Source organism: Spermophilus citellus (genome assembly GCF_964194105.1).
Source record: "Spermophilus citellus genome assembly, chromosome: 15".
NCBI lineage: Eukaryota > Metazoa > Chordata > Mammalia > Rodentia > Sciuridae > Spermophilus > Spermophilus citellus.
The window spans coordinates 72,763,525-72,785,481 of NC_138195.1; the positions used below are offsets into that span (position 1 = coordinate 72,763,525).

General features: G+C 50.6%; 1 protein-coding gene across 3 annotated transcripts in view; it reads left to right on the forward strand.

The window, feature by feature from the left end:
* Positions 1-21,957, forward strand: part of NEURL1 (neuralized E3 ubiquitin protein ligase 1) — a 72,327-nt gene that overhangs the window by 24,568 nt on the left and 25,802 nt on the right. The window contains exon 1 of one of the 3 annotated variants that reach the window (XM_081267959.1): positions 14,204-14,430. The exons of 1 other annotated variant lie outside the window; for it this stretch is intronic. In XM_081267959.1, coding sequence (XP_081124085.1) covers positions 14,397-14,430 — 34 coding nt within the window. In that variant the 5' untranslated portion in view covers positions 14,204-14,396. Of the gene's footprint in view, positions 1-14,203; positions 14,431-15,821; positions 16,048-21,957 lie in introns of those variants that run through there. One more of the 3 variants, XM_081267957.1, reaches the window with a different exon arrangement.

Here is a 21,957-nt window from a genome sequence, read left to right on the forward strand (position 1 = left end):
CCCCCTCTCCTGGGACATGCTGTCCAGGTTTGGTCTTCTTGAAAGCAGAATAAGACGGGCGGGGGATGTAGCTCAGCGGTAGAGCAGTTGCCTAGCATACCTGAGGGGCTGGGTTCCATCCTCAGCACTGAAAATAAATAAGCAAATAAATGAATAAAAGTGCAATGAGAGCCTAAAAATGCTTGTGAATGAATTTGTGAGCAGAATCCTTCTAGATATTTTTCCTGAATGTTTTATAGTTGTCTTGCCTACCTATAATTTAACAGCATTTTTTAAGGGACCAGCATCTTTTTAAAATTCTCAACTTAGTTTGTGTTTTTGTACTTTTAAAAAATAATTGCAACAAATAACCCAATCAATAAATGGTATAAGGAACTGAATAGACACTTCACAGAAGAAGAAATACAATCAATCAAAAAACATGAAAAAAATGTTCAACATCTCCAACAATTAGAGAAATTACAAAGAAATTACAAAACTACAGTAAGATTTCACCTCACTCCTGTCAGAATGGCAATCAAAGAATACAGGCAACAATAAATGTTGGTGAGGATGTGGGGAAAAAGGTTCACTCATACATTGCTGGTGGGACTGCAAATTGGTGCAACCACTGTGGAAAGCAGTATGGAGACTCCTCAGAAAACTTGGAATGGAACCACCATTTGACCCAGCCATCCCACTCCTCGATTTATATCCAAAGGACTTAAAATCAGCATACTACAGTCATGCAGTCATGTCAATGTTTATAGCAGCTCAATTCATGTTAGCTAAACTATGGAACCAAACTAAGTGTCCTTCAATAGATGAATGGATAAAGAAAATGTAGTCTATATATTCAATGGAATATTACTCAGTTTTAAAGAAGAATGAAATGATGGCATTTGCCAGTAATAGAGAATTATGGAGACAGAAAATATCATGCTAAGTGAAATAAGCCAATTTAGAAAAACCAAAGGCCGAATGTTTTCTCTAATATGCGGATGCTAATTCACAGTAAGGTGTGGTAGAGGGAAGTGGGAAGTGAAGGGAGGGGAGGGGAGGGGATGAGGGGATAGGAAAGATGGTAGACTGAATCAGACATTATTACTTTATGTATATATGTGACTGCATGACCAATATGTTCTACAACATGTACACTCAGAAAAATGAGAAATTATATCCCATCTATGTATGATATATATCAAAGTGCATAAATACACTCTACTGTCCTGTATAACTAATTAAATCAAATTAAAAAATAAAAATAATTGCAGGAAAACATTATTGCATAAAATTTACTATATTAACCCTTATTTTTAAAATATATTTTTTAGTTGTAGAAGGACACAATACCTCTATTTATTTATTTTTATGTGGTGCTGATCAGGATCGAGCCCAGTGCCTCACACATGCTAGGCAAGCGCTCTACCACTGAGCTACACCTCAGCCCTTGTCTTAACCATTTTTGTTTGTTTGTTTGATGGTACTGGGGATTGAACCCAGGGGTGCTCTACCTCTGAGCTCCATACCCAGCCCTTTTTATTTTTTATTTGAGACAGGGTCTCACTATGTTGCCCAGACTGGTCCTGCCTTGGCCTCCTGCGTCACTGGAATTATTGACATGTGCCATGGAGCCTGGCAGGCATACAGCTCAGTGATGTTAAGCACATGTGTTATTTTGCAACCATCATTTCCAGAATGCTTTCAGTTTTCTCAAACTGAAGCTCTATTCCCATTCAACTATACCTCCCTGTTTCTCACTGCCCCAACCCCTGGCAGGCACCATTTTGCTTTCTGTCTCTGAGATTTGATTGTTCTAGGTATCTGAGATAAGTAGAGTCATGCAATTTTTGTCCTTTTGTTACTGGCTCATTTCATAAATTCTTTTCTCTCCCTCCCTCCCTCCCTCCCTCCTTCCCTTCCTCTCTCCTTTTCTTTCCTGTGTTGTGGTGTGAACTAATCAATACAATCAATAAGTTATAGGTATAGGATAGACTATAGGAATAAGATTTTGATAAGTAAGATAAGATAAAGTAACAGAAATAAGCAACTGTAAGACATAGGAAATAAGGTATAAGATGAGTAACAAAGGCATAGATAAGGTTAAACCAATATAGCCATAAACATATATATCAGCATGATCATATAGCTTTGCTTAGGATAAGGACATAAGGTTTAAAGATATTAGTGATAAAATAATAGGTAAATATGTGTGTGTGTGTAGGCCATAAGTTAACTATAGTCTTAAGTAAACATTAAATAAGTTACTAATACTGGTTGTGTAATACACAATTATAGCTGAGTAATATTCCATTGTGTGTATGTATGTATGTATGTGTGTGTGTGTGTGTATGTATGTATGTGTATATATATATATATATATATATATATATATATATATATCACATTTTCTTTATCCGTTCAACTATTGAGGGGCACCTAGGTTGGTTCCTAGCTTAGCTATTGTGAATTGAGCTGCTATAGACATTGATGGGGTCGCGTTACTATAGTATGCTGACTTTAAGTCCTTTGGGTATATGCCGAGGATGGGGATAACCCAGTCAAACGTGGTTCCATTCCAAGTTTTCTGAGGAATCTCTATGCTGTTTTCCAGAGTGGTTGCACCAATTTGTAGTCCCGCCAGCAGTACAAGTATATCCCCCTTCCCCGTCCCCACATTGAGGTTGGCTTTGAACTTGTGATCCTCCTGCCTCAGCCTCCCAAGAGGCTTGGGATTATAGGAATGTGCCACCATGCCCGGCTCATTTAATATAATTTCTTTAAGGTTCCTTTCGACAATGAATTTCCTTCCTTTTCGACAATGAATGACATTCCTTTGTATGCGTGTATGCCACCTTTTGCTTATCCATTCATTCCTTGATGGACACTTGAATTGCTCCCATTGTGAGTAATTCTGCCATGCAAATATCTGAGTTCCTGCTTTCCATTCTGTGGGTTTGTACCCAGAAGTGAAATTGTTGGATCATATGATAATTCTATTTTTAATTTTTAAAGGCATTGACTCAATTTGGTTTTCATAGAAACAACAATTTTCTTTCCCTACCCTCTCCTCTCATGCTTAGCGCTTTGTTAAGTTAGAAAATACAGTTTTATTAAACTATAATTGGCATACAATATATGTCACATATTTAAATGTACAACTTAATGTGTTTTGACGTATGTATAGATTTGTGAAGTTATCAGTACCATCAAGTCAGGGGACGTCTCTGTCACCTTCAGAAACTTCCTTGTACCTTTTGGGGATTACTCTCTCCTGCTCCTCCCTGTCCCACCCTGCTGCTCAAGTCACTGCCTGTGTTTCCTGTCATAATTTTGTTTGCATTTTTTCGAGTTCTGTGTAAATGGAATAATACAGTATTCACTCCTTTTCCCCTCTGGCTTCTCTCAGCATAATTATCTTGAGATTCATTCAAAATGGTGGAATGTATCTCAATTGTCCATGGCTTTTTTAAAAAAAAATATTTATTTTTATTTTTAGGTGAACACATTATCTTGATTTTATTTTTATGTACTGCTGAGGCTCAAATTCAATGCCTCATGCATGCTAGGCAAGCGCTTTGCCACTGAGCCACAACCCCAGCCCCCTGTCCATTGCTTTTTATTACTGAGAGATATTCTGTGATGTGAATATAGCACAATTTATTCATTCACTTGTTGATGGACATTTGGGTTGTTTTCAATTTGGGGCTATTACAGTAAAGTTACTAAAAGCATTTGTCTCTAAGCCTATGTGTCAACATGTTTTTCCTTTTCTCTTGGGTAAATATACCTAGAGGTAGAATGGTTCAGTCACATATAGTAGATGTGTGTTAACTTTTCAAGAAAATGCCCCCAAAATGTTTTCCAAAACGGTTGTGCGTTTTACATTTCCCCAGCAGTGTATGGAGAGTGAGAGTCCTAATGTCTCCATATCTTCACCAATACTTGTTAATTTGGGCCATTCTGCGAGGCATGTGTGGTATCTCATCATAGTTTTAACTTGCATTTGATTAATGACTAATCATGTTGAGCATTTTGTCACATGCTTTTTTGTCATCCATATGTCTCCTTTGGTGATGTGTCTGTTTAAATTTTTGCCAGTTCTTTTTTATTGGGTTATTTTCTTATTTTTGAATTTTGAGAGTTCTTTCTTCTAGATTCTTGGAGCCTGGGTCAGGCTCTCTGTAACAAATAACCACTATTGCCCTGACCTGGCTTAAGCAGTGAGGACTGGTTTTGTGTGGCATAGACAAATCATTGAACTTTTTGGAGCCTCAGTCTCTTCATCTGTAAAATGGGCTGCAATAGCTACCTCCTGCCATTCCTGGGGAGCCCATGGGTGCTCACAGGCTTTGTGCACTGTAGGTCATTGACACCAGGGGGATGGCTGCTTAACATCCTCATTCAGTGTGGAGAGAAAGTAAAGTCTTCCTCACCAGGGACAGCCAAGGTAGAGATTTCTCTTGAGCCCAGATTCCCATCATCAACAACAACAACAACAACAACAACAAAACCTGAAAGAGAAGGGAAAGGACAGACTGGGAAGCCACAGGCAATCGGCAGTGGGCTTGGAAGGCGTGGGTTTGAATGCGCTGCTATAAATGGTTTATGCAAATGAGATGGAGGAGCTCTTTCCCCTGCTGATTTAATCCAGAGGGGAAGCTGGGAGGGAGCCAGGTGCAAGGCTTGCAGTATCTCCTCCTGGGGTCCTGCAGGGGGATCTGGGATGCTCTTCTGCTGCCTACAGGGAAGATGGTCAGATAAGCCTCTGTGTTCTGGTTCTTCACTGTTCCAGGACACACCTGGCTGCTCAGCTTCTTGGCTTTTTCTGTCTGCGTGAGCACCAGTTGGTGCTGCCAATAGAACCAAGAGAACAGGGAGGGTCACCTCTGGGGTGGCAAGGTCATGGGCCAGGCAATCTGTCAACTATGGGTCCAAAGGGACCTTGAACATCATGGCTGGGACAGTGACCTCAGGGCTGCAAGCTGGCCTGGAGAAGGGACGAATGGGGGCAAAGCAAGGATCATGCCATCAGTCTCAGCCTTTCTTCCTCTTCTTTTTTCCTGCATAAAATATACTTTGAGCACCAACAAGTGCCCACCATGTTAGGTGCTGGGGATCCAGAGATTAAAAGCTCCCTGTCTGTCCTCAGATTGCTGCCTGTATGGGAAGGGGTCTCTTGCTGTCGCTGTAGAGCTGGGGCTGCACAGAGGATATTGGATAGGGAGTCTGCTTTCAGGCATTAGAATGATCTCAGAGGAAAGACTCCTCTGAATCAAGAGGTGAAGGTTAATCGGGAGTTTTCTTTTTTTTGGTGGGGGGGTACTGAGGATTGAATCCAGGCGTGCTTACCCACTGAACCACATTCCCAGCTCTTTTTTTAAAAAAATATTTTTGTAGATGTATGGACCTTTATTTTATTCATTTATTTATATATGGTGCTGAGAATTGAACCCAGTGCCTCACACATGCTAGGTAAGTGCTCTATCACTGAGCCGCAGTCTCAGCCCCATCCCTAGCTCTTTTTTGAATTTTATTTAGAGACAGGCTCTCACTAAGTTACTTAGGGCCTTGCTAAGTTGCTGAGGCTGGCTTTGAACTCATGATTCTCCTGCCTCAAACTCCTGAGCCGCTGGGATTATAGGCATGCTCCGCTGCATCCAGTTTAAATAGGGAGTTTTGAGTGAACATTTTGGGAGAAGGGGACTCCAGATGGAGGGACAGTACTCAGAGTCATGGACACGCAAGATGTGGCCATGTTGACATACGGGGCTCATGTGCATGGAGTACCTGGGGTGGGGTGGGGTGTCGAGGGAGATGAGACCAGACACATGGGCTGGGACCAGTTCACAGAGGACTTTGAATGCTCCCCAAAGGGGGTCAGGTTCATCCTGAGGTGCTCAGGAGCTACTGAGTCAGCCTGGCTGCCCTGAGGAGGGGATGGAGTTTGGAACATTGTCCACATCAGGATGATGCTGGTGGCCTAAGCTGTGGGAAAAGCCAGAGGATGGAAGGAGGGGATGAATATGGGAGGGACACAGTGACCGCTTGAACAGGGCTACACTAGACCTCTGGCCTGGATCATAGAACCCAGGGGCAGGCCATGGAATCTTGGTTCTGGGGGGCCCATGTTGGATGGGGTCAGGAAGGGGACTTGGAGGCAGTGAGACCCAGCTGAGAGCTGGCTGGTCCTTGACATCCCACCAGACCTTGGTTGAGGGACTCCTGCTTTAGGTGAGTCTGGAATTCCTGATTGCCTCCCCGCAAAGACCCCCCCCCAACCCCCTGATGCAGGTAACTTCTGGTTCAGAGCTAAAGATGGACGAGTCCAATGTGTCCACTTCACACACGTGAGAACTGTGGCCCCAGGAGGGCACTGACTTGCCCAAGGTCACATAGTGAATCAAGGCAGGTGGTGTCACAGCTAAGAAAACAGACCCCTAAGCAAGGCCTAATTTAGCCACCTCCCTTCACTGGCCCTGAGAACAAGGAGATCTCTCTTCTCTGAAGGGGAAGTGTGCTTGGCTTAGCAGGGTTGAGGGTGTGAAGGTTGGGTATCTGCTTAGAGATGGAGGGAGAGGGTCCCTAGGAGAAGACCCCCAGCTCCTATAGGAGGGGCATTAACCTGCCTCCTGAGTCCTTACCCCATGGAGAGCAGAACTGAGGAGGCATTAAAAGATATACCCTCCCCGGGTCCCCCAACACCCAAACATGGTACCAGGCTCTCACAGACTTTCCCTGGTGGAATTTTGCCACAGCCTCAGGGTCTGCCGGGACCCCAGGAATCCTGACTCCCTGGGAAGTCTTCACCATCTAAACTTTGATACCCCCAGCATAGTACTGGTTGCTTGTGGGATCCTGGGCTTCAGGGCTGGAGGCAAGAAGAGAGGGAAGAGGGGTAGCCTCTTGGGGGCGGAGCCTGATAGGCTATTGGAGAGAGAGAGAGGGAAGGATGGAACAGTGGATAGTGTGCACAATGGGAGATGGGGCAGTGACAGGAAATGGTTTCAGGAAGCAAATGGGTGTCCTGCCATAGTATTTGCTGGAGGTGGCTGTCCTTCCTGGGGTGTCCTTTGGTCAGGAGGACCATCGTCTTGATAGTTGCTTTGATGGGCCACATAGAAGCCACCATATGCGCATGGTCCCCTGTCTTTAAGGACCCTGTTGGGGAGGGCTGTGGGTGTGAGATTGTTGGGATTGGTAGTCAAAGCCTGAGTCTGGGGCTAGAGCTGGAAGTGCAGTGGTGGGGGACAAGGTTCTAAAGAGGATGACGCCACTGCACTTGGCATGAGCAGACTGCTCAGAGGAAGGACAGTTGGCTGCATGAAGCCCAGGGTGCCACCCAGCCTTGGGTGGCTTCAGCTGGCTGGAGCCCTGGCTGTAGAAAGGGTGGGCAGTGGGAGCCTTGGCTGAGCTGCAGGGCCTGAGGTGAGTATATGAGTGTGCATCAGGGAGGGAGGGGACGGCTCTGTCCTCAAGAGGAGGGCTTTATCCTTGTCACCCTCGCCAGCTTTTCTCATAATCCTGCAGACCCGGGGAATCAGCCAGTGTGTTTCCGCTTCTCTGATGCATCGGGCTCTGTCTTGTGCCAGCACATATGTCCTATCTCCTATGTCACTCTGGGTCTCCTTGTTGTGCCACCTCTCCTCCCACCATAAAAGTCTCCTTGTCTGCCCTTCCTCGCCCTCCCCAGCAAGGTTATACTGAAGCGAGCAAGTCTTATGAATGCAGATGCTGGTAATTTGTCACTTGTGATTGGGACAAGGACTAGCTTCAAGTTTAAAATTCATCCGTTCTGATCAAAGGCAGAGCACTAACCCAGGTGACAAGGGACAATGCTTAATCTACTTAGTGGAACCGCTGCTCCCCAGCACTCTGGCAGAGCATTGGCACATACGGCACGCATGCGCTGACACATGGAAAGCTAGGAGCAGCCGAGCGCGGCGGTCCCAGGGGTGCTGGTGTGCAGGTGGGCGGGGTCTTGCTGCAGCGCCTCTGCCGCTCCTGGCTGGAGCGCTCACATCCCACCCAGCATCTGCTCGCTGGGACCTCAGCCGCTCCGGGTTTCACCTTCCTGTCTTCTCTGGGTCTCTGGACAGTTGCCAGACTGCGTGCCTTACAGACATTGTGTCATTCTGTCCTTAAGTCCTGTGCTGTTTTAAGTCCATCTTGGCAGAGGGAAAGGCGAGGCTCACAAAGCCCAGTGGCTAATCCAGCCACACAGGGGTAGAGCTGGCCTATGTGACCTCAAGGACAGAGCACCCAGCCTCCATATGGGTGGGGTAGGTCCATCCATCCAGGCTTCCTGGACAAAGATCTTATCACGGGCAAATGTTTGCTTCCAGCTGGGGGCTCTGTGGGTGTGGGCTGTGTCTGGCACACACTGTCCTGGGAAGAGGCTCCTGGTTTCTTCCTTGTTTGGTCCTTTTTGCCCAGCACGGACCCTCTGTCTCATCCCCGCTGGCCTGGCTGACCGAGGGGCTAGAACCAGGGACCATGAGCAGGTGTGTTTATGTGTCTTGGAGGGTCCCAGAAGGGATGGCCTGGCAATGGTCCTGGGGCTCGGAGGAGCCAGGAGGGGCACCCAACTCACCCAACTGCCTGCAGCTTTCTCAGATTCCCTTCCAGTCCCCGCCCCCGCCTCTGCACCTGTTGTGTTCCCGTCATCCTGGGCGGCTGGCAGCTGTCACTGCTGGGGCACCTGTCCCAGACCCAGCCCTGGCTGGTTTCTCTGAAGCATGCAGCTTGCACTCTGTGTGCTTTGTCCTCATCTCTGTCGCCTTCTCTTCCAGACCATAGGCAGCAATCGCACCCTTGTTCTGTTTGTGGGTATGGGAAGAAGTTTGGGGATAGGGTTCCATGTTCTCCAGCACCGGCCCAGCCTAGTAAGTCGGAGAGGGAAGATGTCCCTGGCAGGTCAGCCTTAAGCCCCAAATATCAGGTGACTTATCAGCTCAATCAAATTATCCCTTGTTCTGGATGAAAAAAAAAATACTGTAGCAACCAGAAGCTGCCTCCTAGATCCTCTCTGCAAGGCCACCTCCCCTCCCTGACCTTTCCAGACACAGTCACTTCTCCTACCTCATAAAAGAGAAGTGAGCTCCCTTGTCCATTTTTTTAAAAAAAAAATTATTACCAGGGATTGAACCCAGGGGCGCTTAACCTCTGAGCCATATCCTTAGCTCATTTTAAATTTTTTTTAAATTTAGAGACAGGGTCTTACTAAGTTGCTTAGGGCCTTGCTAAATTGCTGAGGTTGGCTTTGAACTTGTGATCCTCCTGCCTCAGTCTCCTGAGCCACTGAGATTACAGGCATGCACCACTGTGCCCGGCCCATTTTATCTTCACCTCCAGATGCCCTGGACTGTGTGTCATACAAAGCACAGCACCAGAAGACAGTAATCCTGCGTTCAAGTCCTCCTTACCCTACCAGCTGTGCAACCTTGCGTAGGTCTACAATTTAGTAGGCCTTCTTTGCTACATCTCTAAAATGGGCATAAGTCTTCTTTGTCCTCTTGAAGGCAGGGACTGGACCCAATTCTCTCTGGAGGATCTTTCCCTTTAAAGATATCTGTCTCTGAGTCTGAAGGTTTCTATTGCCCAGTGAATTTGTTCAATGTTATATTCTGCGGTTGCTGGTTCTGTCTTTAACTGGAAGTTCTAAGAGGTCAGGTTTAGGATGGGGATGAGGATGCTGGGCTTTGGGGGAACATGGGGGAGACAGGACTTGGCAAGGAAAAAATTGAGCTGGGTAGCCCACCATTGAAGCCAAAATGATGCCCAAGATTCAGGAGGAGTTGGCAGAAGGGGGTCAGAAGGCAGGGAGGTGAAGGCAGAGCAGGGACAGCTCTGGGGGTGGCTGCAGTTCGAGAGCTGACTCGGTTCAGAGAGCCAAGGGGGGTGAGATTCCAGGTGAGGTCAGTGGGCAGTTGCAGCTCCACTGGACGGAAGCGGATTTCTTCTGAACCCAGTAAGGATTCTGTCAGGCCAGGGAGTCCCCAAGGGCACAGCTAGCTGTTGTCCTTATGTCTTCTCTTCCTCAAGCAAGAGGAGTTCATGCTCTTTGGCATTTTTTTCTGGATAGAGCATGAACTTGGATGTCAGGCAGGGCTGGGTTTGAAGTGCACTTCAGTAGAACCCCCAGTAGAACCTTCCCTTAGTAGAACCTGCTCTCAGTAGAACCTCCCCTCAATAGAACCTCTCACCGCCTTTGCAAAGTGTGGCTACCCAACGGAACACTGCGGGGATTCAGCCAGAGCCGAAGAACCTCACTCCTTGATCCCAGCAGAGCGCTCACTGGGATCTGGAATCATGTTTCCTGGCCCATCTGCTGAAGGGTTTCCGAAGGGTGGGGCTGGGTCTTGCTCACCAGCTGGTCCATGGTGAATGCCTGGTGAATGAATGATGCAGCTCAGTGGTTTGCTCACCCCTTTTAGTAACAGAATCCTTCAACCAAATGAACCCTCATGCAATGCCCCAGTGAATAAAACAGGAGGGGTGCATCTCTGGCTCCACCCTGTAGAAGGGGTGCTGCCTCCCTCTGGAGAGGCCCTGGACACTGCTCGGGGGAAGGGGTAGGGAGGGAAGCTGCAGACATAGGGACACTGCTACTTCCTGTTGAAAACAGGGCAGTGGAGTATGGAAAGCCCAAGTAAGCCTGCCCGGCTAGGACTGGGATGGTTGGGAGCCACCCACACTGCCTCCCAGTCCTCTATTCTCTTCTTGCTCAGGTGTCCAGACAGAGGGCTCCTGAGCCAGTCCACTGTGGACTCCCAGCTCCTGAGCCCCCACCTGCCCCTCCCTCTGGCTTAGTTACTTTCCCACAATCCTGTTTCTGGAGAATTACATGAATTCAGTTCTATTCGTGGGCATCTGCTCTGTGGGGGCAGGATGCTAGGCCCGAGGGCAGCCAAAGTAAGCCAGGCGCAGGCCCGACCCTGCTGGATGCCACTGCTCTCTGCTCTGGCACTTCTTGCCTCCTTCCACATGTACCTCCTACCAGAGGGCAGAGTGACTTTTTTGAAATGCAAGGCCAGTCTTGGTTCCTCCCTATTGAAACCTGTCAGGGATTCCCTATTGTGTTCAGGAAAAAGGCCGGTTTTTCCACCCTGCTTCCTAAGGCCCTCCTGGTGTATCTCCAGCGCATCTGGACTTGCCAACAGCAACTCTCCCAGGCTCCTCCTGTTGACCTTGCTCCAGCTGTACTAACCTTGCTTCTCAAATACACTGGGCTCCCTTCACCCCAGGGCCTTTGCACATGTTGCACTCACTCTCTGGAGTACTCTATCAACCTATCTCCACAGCACATGGACATTAGTATGTTTTTGGCATTGCTTTTTTTTTTAATATTTATTTTTTAGTTTTTTTAGGTGGATACAATATCTTCATTTTTCAATTTTTATGTGGTGCTGAGGATCGAACCCAGTGCCTCATGTATGCTAGGCGAGCGCTGTACCACTGAGCCACAACCCAGCCCTCACCGTTGCTTTTCATGAAAGCCTGCCCTGAGTCCCCCAAGAACCTTGCCTCTTTGTTTCATAGCACTTTTCTAGGATTGTGATTCTAAGTTCCTTATTGAGGTTACTTGATAAATGTGTTTCTTTCAGGACTATAACAGCCAGCTCTGTTTCTCATGGATTATCATTGCATCCCCAGTGCAAAGCTTAGGTCTGCCACACAGGTGCTCAATAAATGTGGATCAAGTTGTATTAAGTTGTCAGCATGCACCCAGGGGAAGCTGAGACAGACAGACAAGGCCCCAGCCAGGCTGTACTGTCTCTGTGTAGGATGGAGCAAGACAAGCAGTAGGAGAGGTAGAGCTTGGGTTCAGAGGAGAGACAAGTTCCAAGATGGGGACACTCGCTGTAGCTGGGGCCCTAGGGAAGCTTCCTGAAAGAGGCATTCCTGGATCCGGGTGGCTGGAGAAGAGACATCCAAGTGGCAATAAATGGGAGCCAAGGTGAGAGGGAGGCTGGTTTGGGGAAGGACTGGTATGCAAGGGCCCTGCCAGGTGCATTAAAAGGCAGGTGGGATGAGGTAATGACTCTCCTGTTATAGGAACAGCCTCCAAAGAATCTTTGTTCTGCCACAGTTTCCTTATCTGTAAAATGGGCATTAAAAATAAACCTTTCTTGGTCTTGTTGAGAGGGTTGAACTAGTTCATATGTGCAGCATGCTTAGGGCAGTGCTGAGCACAGAGCAAGGCCTTGTATTTGGTATTAATATAATTGTCATCCACAAAAGGAGTTTGGGTGACTTCCTCTTGGTCAGACTGCCTGAGCCTCCCACCCCGACAAGAAGTGCCCATGTGCATGTGAGTGCAGCCTGTGCCTGTGGAAAGAGGGTTGCTTGGATAAGACCAAGCTGCAGCTTCTCCCAGGGAGAGGTCTCTGGCAGCATGCTGGGCTCTGGGCACTTCCACCCAGGGCCTGCTCAGCTTCTGGTGGCTCACCCCAGGTCAGGCCTGAATGTCCCTCCCTATTTTCTCTGCCCCTCCCCCCAGGATCTCACAGGGGATGGCAGCAGCAGGGTCCTGAGCAGGTCCAGAGCCCAACACAGTCCCTCACAGCAGCCAGACCTCTGAATTCCACCCTATGTGGGGCAGCCCCTGCCTGTACCACGGCCCCTTCCCCAGCCCCCAGCCCTCTCTTCTCCCATCCAGACCTTTCCCTAGGGCTTGGGGCCAGGCTAGAGCCTGGGAGGGGGGAGCTGTGCTGTTGTTTGGGAAAAGGCCCCTGTCCTGAGGAGAGCCTGTGATGGACAGTGAGATTGTCCCAGAGACCTGGCTTGGTGTCTTTTACTCCACTCTGAAGAACTGCAGCAAGCTCCTTAGCTGCTCAGAACCTCCACTTTCTTTTCTGCAAAATGGATTCAATAGTAGCCCCTCCAACCTAGAATAAACATCAGGGGGTGCACTCCCAATGATGATTTGGGTGCCAGTGTCATTATTTGCTTGCTTTGGGTTGGAGGGGCCTGCCTTCCTGGCCCTCTCTCATTCCATCTTGTCTGCACCTTCCCCTCCCCTCCAAGTGTGGGGTGCCAGGTTCTGCACCTTAAGATCTCTCCAGAAATTGCACGAGTCTGGTAGGAGAATGCGTGTGGTGTGGTGAGTATGTGCAGGGTGTGTGTGTAACCATTGACTCTGTGCCTGGTAGGCAGGATGTAGGTAGGTGTGCATGGTGGTGGATGCCTGCAGGAGCTTATGAGACATGTCTGTGCATAACCATTGACATGATCTAGGTGTGTAGTGCAGGTCTGTGTTGCTCTCTGTGTGTGTATGTACATGCATGATAAAAGGGACAATTTCTTCCCTATTCAGGGTGGGATTGGGGGGGGGGATGGTCCCATTTCCTGAGAAATGAAAGCCTGAATTCTGGTGCTAGATTACCTAGGTCTGCATCCCTTCCCTGCCCGCTTCTAGGTAAGAAATCTGTGTCTCAGTCTTCTCACCTTTAAGATAATACTCCTCATGGTACCTGTTGATAATAGCGGAAATACTGGCCTCATCATTCCAACCGAGAGGACCAAAGGAGTTAACTACTGAAAAGTGCTTGGAGCAGAGCCAGGAAGAAGACAGAAACTGTGTTAGCTGTGCATGAAGAAGCTCCTCTAGCTGGACTGTGAACCCCTTGAGGGAAAGAAGGATTTCTGTTTTGCTCCCTCCCTGCACCCTTCCTAGCCCCACTAGCCCCATATTTACATGTAGTAGATTGTGACAAAGGCCTGGTGAGGTGTCTTTGTGTGTCACTACATCCATGGGATGATGCTAGTGTGTGTGATGGGTGTGTGTTTGTCATGGGTGTGTGTGTGTGATGGGTGTGTGTGTGTGTGTGTGATGGGTGTGTGTGTGTGATGGGTGTGTGTGTGATGGGTGTGTGTGTGTGATGGGTGTGTGTGCATGTGTGTCATGTGTGTGTGTGATGTGTGTGTGTGTGTGTGATGGGTGTGTGTGTGTCATGGGTGTGTGTGTGTGTCATGTGTGTGTGTGTGATGTGTGTGTGTGTGTGTGTGTGTGTGATGTGTGTGTGTGCGCGCGCCCGCCCGCGCGCTGGGGCATCTCCAGCTCTGGAGGGCTATTTCAGGAAGCCTCCAGTCTCCTCCTCCTTATGTAAATAAACATGACAGATCCCCTCGCCTGTACCAGCGCGGGGGCGGGGAGGCTCCGAGTGGGTGGGAGCGGGAGGCGGGCGTGAGCAGGGCCAGGGGGTGTGCATGCGTGTGTGGCCGGCTGGCGGGCGGGCGTGTGCGTGCGGGAGGGAGCGCGTGGGGACGCAGGAGGGGCCGCTCGGCCCTGCCATGCCGGCCGGCCGCGGGGGAGGGCTGGGGGGAGGAGGAGGGGAGCTGGCGCCCGGGGCGGCTTGGTGACGAGGCCAGCTGGCCAAACGGTGGTGGCCGTGCTGTCCTGTCCGCTGCCGGAGATGGGGGGACAGATCACCCGGAGCACCCTCCACGGTAAGGCCCCAGCCGATCCTAGGGGTCCGCCCACCCCCAACCTGGAGACCACCTGGGAGGCTGGGACCCAGGGGCACTGGGACTCAGGGCTTGGTCATCCCCCTGCCTCCTCATTGGTTGATGGGCTCCAGGGCTGCCAGGGGGGCCTTTGAGTGGTAGGCACTGGAGTGGGGAAGCAAGGAGGGCTGGGGAGCAGAAAGGTCAGGCAGCTGAGTCCCCCTACAGAGTCTCCGCTTTCTGCTCCCAGGGTGTTGATCAGCTCCCAAGTGGGATGTAAGGTCTTGGGTGTCTCCCTACCTCTCCCGTGGCCTGAGGCAGACCACAGCTGGGGGGCTACATGTGGGCTATGGAGGTGGTGCTCTGCTCCTTGATGGATCTGGAGAGAATGCGTGGCACACACGTGTGCACGAGTGTCTGTGCTCATGAGTGTGCACTGGAGGTGTCTGCGGGTATGTACCTGTGCTGGCTTGTGCCTAAGCACATGAGTGTGCTAGTGACAGCTCACATAGTGCCTGGGTTTTCAGAGTGTCAGAACTTCTGATCCTTGGGGCCCCCTCCACTGTGAGACTGACAGAAGTGCAGGGGAGGGGACCAGCCGGCTTGTCCTCTCATCCCTCTGGTTCTAGAGCTGTGGTCTTGGAAGCAACATGGCTGATGTGGTACCAGATCCAGGAAGGGGAAGGCTTCCTCAGGACTAGGAACTGGGGTTCCTCTACAAAGTGGCTGGTGACAGAAAGCACGCTGACGGTGGGAAGTCCTTGCCACACACCCCTGAGCTCCTTCCCTTGGACTCCACAACTCCATCTGCTGAGTCTGCTGGGCATCCAGGGACCTGGGAAAGGCCCAGGCAGGAAGAAGGGTGGTAGCAGAAGCCATTGGGAAGCCGAGCCTGGTGACCAGTTGGCATCCCCCTTCCAGGCTCTGAACTTTGGGACTATAAATTTTAATTTAAAAAGAAAAGGCGGAGAAAGACATGGGAAATGCAAATCATTGGCTCTCTTAAAAGGAAATTTATTTTGTCCTGGGCACGGAGGGCCAAGTGACAGATGGAAGGCCCTGGAAGACACATAATCCGGAGTCAGCCAGGGGCAGTGCCATTGGCCTGGGCCTTGGCCCGAGACTTGGGTTGGGCTGACCTGGGCCTGGCCTATCCGTCTGTGGGGTGGGGGTTCTTTTCAGGGCTCGCTGTTGGCAGAGGGTCTGGAGCCGCCTGACATTTTCCACTGGAGTCAGACTTGGGCAATCTCGTGGCCTGGGAAGGACAGAGAGGCACTCAGTGCAGGCTCCGGACGCAGTACATGGCCCTCCAGCTGCTTCCAAGCACAGCATCACAGGGGCCAGAGGACCCCGAGAGCTCCCGAGCTCATGATCTGGAGTGGATGAAAAGGGCAGGGGTTGTGATGAGGGCAAGGGTCTTCCTGCGCTTCCGTGTTCTCCTGTGTCTGTGGGGTAGCCCCATCAGGGGAGCCTGAGGATCACATGGATGGATGCGAGTAGGGAACTTGGGGAAAATCAGGAGGGCTTGCCTTCTGAGCCCAGGAGTCACAGTCTTGCCTTCCATATGCCCCTGGGGACAGGAGGATGGCTTAGGTGGGCATCCAGGCTGGGTGGCCCTTGGTGAGTGTTAATCAGATGCCCTATCTGCCTGCCTCTGTCTCAGGCTGGGTGTCCCTAAACTGGCCCCAGCCACTGCCATCACTACCATCCACATCAGTCTAGGGGGTGTGGGTGTGTGCCTGTGCCCACACAGCCCCCGCCAGAACCCCTGCCTGCATGTCCTATGCTTCTGCACTCGTGCCCACCCTGTATGCACACACCAGCTACTTGGTGGTTTTGCCTCCTGGGAGGGGTGTGGGGCCAGTGTGAGGTTCAGGGCTTGGCTCCTTCTTAGTGGTGCTTTCAGTCTGCACAGACTCCCCAAAGACATGTTGATGTGGTCCTAGTTTGTATTTCCTCTGTGGCCTTGGGCTTTTGGTTTGCCTAAAGCCCCCAAATTTTGGATTGCTGGGCTATGGTGGATGAAGGGGAAGTGGCAGAGACTGACTCGGGACTCTAGGGTGGTGGTGGCATGATCTAGTTTTGTGCATGAGGATGTGTTTTGGGTCTCTGTGTGTTTGGTGTCCACAGAGTGTGTTTTGGGTCTGTCTTTGTATACCTCTGTTATGTGTCTCTTGTCTGTGTGTTGAAGGGATTGTGTATTGTTCTGTGTTTCCATGTGAGCAGCCACATTTGTGGTATATTCTGTGCCTATGACATGCCTGTGTGTGTGTGTGTGTGTGTGTGCGCGCACGCGCGTGCATGCATGCGTATGTGTGGTGAGGCTGCTGGTGAGGAATCAGGCTCCTCTGGGACCAGCCTGACAGGGGACTCAAGGGGGAAATGAATTCCCAGTTGGAAATGGTTTGGGCAGTGGCAGGCTTGATCTCTTTAATCAGGCAGGTTCCCAGAGCTGCTCCTGGTCTTGTGGGCAGGCTGGTAGGGGTGGGGCGGGGGCTCACAAAGGGAGGCAGCAGTGGTTCTGAGAAGCCCCCTCTCCTCTCCCTGACCCCCTCTTCCTTTCTCTTCACTTTCTATTCTTCCTCAGCCACCTCCCTTAGGCACTCCCTCCCAGGGCAAGGGGCGGACCACTGCTGAGGGACTGACACTTGGATAACACCTGATGCACACTCAGACATGTCACTCCCAGCTTTGTCTCTGGGTTTCACAAACCTGAGTGCTGGGGGTGCCAGGGTTCAGTGACCTGAGATATTGGTTCCTATTCCCTCCTTTCACAGAAGGGGATACTGTGCTCTGGAAAAGGAAATGGCTAGCTAAAGTCATGCGGCTGGTGACTCAGAGGGGATGCCAGGCCTTGTCCTATCAGGCTGATTCCCTACTTCTCCTTCTTGGGTTCCTTAGTCCTCAAGCCAGCAACGGGGGAGGAGGCATCCCATGGTCTTATGAGCCCTGAGATTAGTGCGGAGGGAGCCACCAGTTTCCCAGCAGCAGTGGTGGGGGCTTAGGCCAAGGTGAGCTCCCTGGAGCTTGGGGGCGTGCCGGTGACCTTCTGTGCACAGGCACACCTGCATCCCACTGGGCCTGCAGGCTCTAGAAGGGCAGGTGGTAGGCTGACCCAACTCCATGTTCCCTTAACTCAGCCCAGTGCTCGGTGCTCAGTGGACACCAGCAGGTGCTCAGTCAGTGGGGAAGTGGGAAGCGTGTGGGGTACTGCTGCCTGCTGGAGCTGAAGGTGGGTGTCAGGGAGAAGAGGTGAGATTGAGCTGGGCAGCTGAGTGCAGAGAGGAAGGGGAGTTGGGGCAGTTGTTCTGGGTGAGAGTCGGCTGCTCTGCTCTTGCTGGCTGTGTGTCTTAGGGTCGGTCCCTTCATCTGCCCAAGTCTCAGCATTCTTGTGCATGGACTGGGGGTGGCAAGGTCTTCCTGCAGAGGTGTAGCAAGGATCCAGTGGACTAACAGGCTCCATAGCAGGGCACTGGCCTGTGGTAAATGGGGTCAGGCTTTCATGAAGGTTTTGTGGAGGTGCCTCAGGCCTGGGTGTGGTTGCCCCCCACCCCCCCGCACCTGCAGCTGTGGCAGGCCCCAGGACAGTGTTCCGGAGTGCTCATGTCCCCTATTAGGCACTCCCACCATCTGTGTGTATGCATGCACACAGGCGGGGAGCTCAGGGTGGAGGTCTGTGTGGCAGGGTGTTTTGATGTGAGTCATGCCTCCCCTCATTGTCTCAGGCCTGGCCTGGTGGACTTTGGAGAGGTACTGGGAAGACAGGGACAGGAAGCTGAATCATCCAGAATCCCCTTCTGGAACCTTGAGGTAGGAAAAGGGAAGAGGAGGAGGACTGGTCTGCCTCCCAGCAGTGAGGATTTTCAGAGGCACAGCTGCCTGCACATCTGGCTGCTGGGAATGGCAGATTGGGTGTCATAGTGTGTGAGTGAGGCTTGGTTTGGAGATGCACTTGGCTATGGAGGTGGCAGTCGTCTGTTCCTGGACACACTCCCCACCTGGGCATCATGTTCTGTTCATTCTTCCAGGCAATATGCAGTCAGGTGCTCTGGGGAGACGATAGGGTGCTAACGTGGCTCCTCACTCTGGGTTGAAGGTGTGTGCACGAGGGCTGAGAGGTCAAGGAGAAACTGGCTTGGGTGGAGTGGAAGGCTCGGGCAGGGGAGAGAGTGCTGAGCACACTGGTGTGACAGATCAGAGTTCAGGGCTGAGCCCCGCCCCCTTACAGCTATGTGACCTTGATGAGTCACTAGTTCTCAGAGCCTCTGTTTCCTTATCTACCAAACGAAATTATCAGTACTGCATTAATTATCTGTAATAATTTGCTGTACAAACCTTAGCAGTTTAAAACAACAAACATTCAACTATCTCACCTTGTGTGGTCAGGAATCTGGTGTGGTTCACTGGGTGCTCTCCGAGGATGTGGTCATATTGGCTGGGGCTATAGCCTCATCTGAAGGCTCACCTGGAGGGCAGCCATTTCCATGCTTACTCAGTTGTTGGCATTCTTGGTCCCCCACAACATGGGAGTCTCCATGGGGCCTCCTGTGATATGGCAGTTGGCCTTCCCAGAGGGAGCAGCTCCAGAGAGGCCAGGAAGAGTGACCAAGATGGAAATGATGGTGTTTTTGATTACTTGGTCTTGGGAGTGACATGCATAACTTCGGCTGTATTCTACTCTAAAAGTGAACTTTGGGTCCGTCCAGTCCACGCTTGGGGGAGAAGGAGGCCACATAAGGGCAGGAAGGCCATGAGGAGGATGGGAATCACCACAGTACGGGTGGCTTCCCACAGATCGGGTTTGGGAGGGCAAGTCAAGTTTGGATATGAAGGGCGGGTGCAGTGTCTGGTATACAAGAAAGATCAACACACACAGACTTCCTTTCTCTTCCTTTTTCCCTGCCAGCAAGTGGGTAGCTATTGAAGGGCCTCCCCCAACCACCACATCCCCAGTCCTTTTTATTTTTTGAGACAGGGTCTTGCTAAGTTGCTTAGGACCTCACTAAATTGCCGAGGCTGGTCTTGAACTTGGAATCCTCCTATCTCAGCTTACCCAGCTACTGGGATTACAGACGTGAGCTACCACATCTGGCTGAAGGTTCTTGAGCATGCACAGCTCTAGTCAAGGGTGTGGACTGGGATCTTGGTGCTGGGCAGAGGAGGAAGCTACCCCATTTATTCCCTCTGTTTTGCAATGTGTCCACTGGCCACTAGAAAGGGCAAGGCACAAAGTGAGTCCTACCTGAACACCTGCTAGTTGCAAAACAGATGGAAGAATCAAACTGGCAATTCCTTCAACAGCTTTTGTTGAATACCTGCTATGTGCTCAGAGCTAGGCACTAGGGAGATAGCAGTTTAAAAAAAGAGATGATATTCTCTGCCTTCAGGAGGCTCACGGTCCATCAGGGGGACAGATAGGCACAAAGAACCCTGCAGCCTTTCCCAGCCAGGAAACTGCTTCGCAGAATATGGAAACTGGTCTGAGTTGTCTTTCTCAGTCTCACAAGGATGGTGTTCTGGATACAGAAGAGCCAAGTCAAGGCAGTGTGCACACCGAGGCCCTTGGGGGATTGGGAGGAACCAGGATTGGGAAAGTCTGCTTGGTGATGGATGCTCAGCTTGGGGGCATGGAAGTCCCCACAGATCCAGAGCAGTGCCCCTAACCAAGTTTAGGGGTTTGAAAGGAATTGAGGTCCACTTGATAACTGAGAGAAAGGCAGGTACGTGGTGGGAAGGGGATGGAAATGTTTGCAGCTGAGAAATGGGCTTTGGCCACACCTGGAGGGAAGAACAGTCAAAGGGCCCCTCCAAGGAGACCAGGAGGCTCACTTCTGCCCAGGTTTGCAATCATCCCTGTCACCCAAGTCCCCTCCCAATGGCCCTCCTGCCTCCAGTCAGGGGTCTCCACCCTTTCTCTCAAATTCTTTACCCCAGAGGGAGCCCTGTTCAGTTAGTGCGTGCAAGCTAGTCCACATGGGGACTGTCCTGGCAATCTGAGATTAGAGTGTTTGGAATAAAATAAGAGTACAGTTGTCTGGCCTCCCACTGGGCTGAAACAAGCTGATCTTTTCTATGGTGGTAGTTGTTGCATTTATTTAAAAAAATGTAAGACATGTTGAGGTCAGGTATTAAAATTTGCAAAATTCTTTCGCATCCATGAACTCGCTGAACCTGCACAACCACCTGGAGAGGGGGCAGAGCAGTTATGATGAGCCAGAAAAAGAACTCAAGGTCCAGAAAGGTGAAGCAACTTGCCCAAAGTCATGTAGCAAATCTGTGGCCGGTGAGGGTTTGAACCAGGGCCTCCTGCCTCCAACGCTTGGGATTGTGGCCCCGCCCCATTATCCAGAAAGGGAGACAAGCCTCCTTCATAGGAGATGGAAATGACAAGGCTTGCATTGGGATTCAGAGCCATGGATTAAGGGCAAGGTGATCTCAAAAGCAGTGGAACTCAGCTGGGCTTTAAGATAGGCAGGATTTGCAGAGGCTGAGTTGGGGCAGGGAGAATGGTCTGAGTCAACATGTGGAGGTAGGAAGGGATGGAACAATGAAACTTATGGTAATAATCATAATAACAGCAGCCACTGTATGTTTTACATACAGCATCTCATTTAATCCTCACAAGAATCCCACAAAGAAGGTCTGCTGTGATTCCATTTTATTGATGAGAAGAGCAAAGCTCCCAGAGGCCTCCCAGTTGGAGATGGAGCTGTTGGACTGGGAGGCAGTCAGGCCTGGGACTAGGCCCTGGGCTCTTCACTCTGACCGGGTGACCTTGACATGAAACTTAGCTCTGAGGGCTGTGTCAGAGTGACAATGGGAAAAAGTCAAGACACTGCCTGTTGAGCCACGTGGGGGTTGGGCACTATCATCGGGGTTAGGGCCACTGCTCTGGTTGAGTGGTGACCTCCTGCTCCCTATCTCTCCTTGATGGCTAGGCTGGACATGGGGGCTCCACAGTGGTTCTGGGGCAGAGCTTGGTGTGGGCCATGGGCAGCTCATTCTGGAGACTATGTGTTCAGGCTTCTCCCCTGGGACCCTGCCAGGGGCAAGAATGTGATCCAGAGCTGGCGAGGGTCAGCCCGAGGGCTGGCCAGGCTTGTGTCTAGCAGCTCATGAATGCCCTGGAGGACTGGGGCCATGGGGGTGAGTTTCCATGTGTCAGCTGCAGCTTTGCCAGAGCAGGGCCCCCGGGGCTCCCAAGAAGCTTGTAAACCTGTCACTAAGGGGGCCCTCTCTGGGGGCTCTGTGGGAGTCAGGTGTCATGATTGGGGGTCCACTCAGGGTCCCTGGCCCCTGGTAGGCTAGTTGTGCCCCCCACATGCCCACCACCTTGAGCCCCACAGCCTACCATCTTGGACTCTAGGGAAATGAATTCTAGTTTTAGGTGCTGCAGAGGGTAAAGGACTGTGGACATGGCATTGGAAGACCAGTGCTGAGGTCCTAGTTTTGCCACAGAATTGCTGGGTGGCCTCAAACAAGTTGCTTCACTAGTCTAAATTGTAATTTACTCATCTTAGAATGGAGACC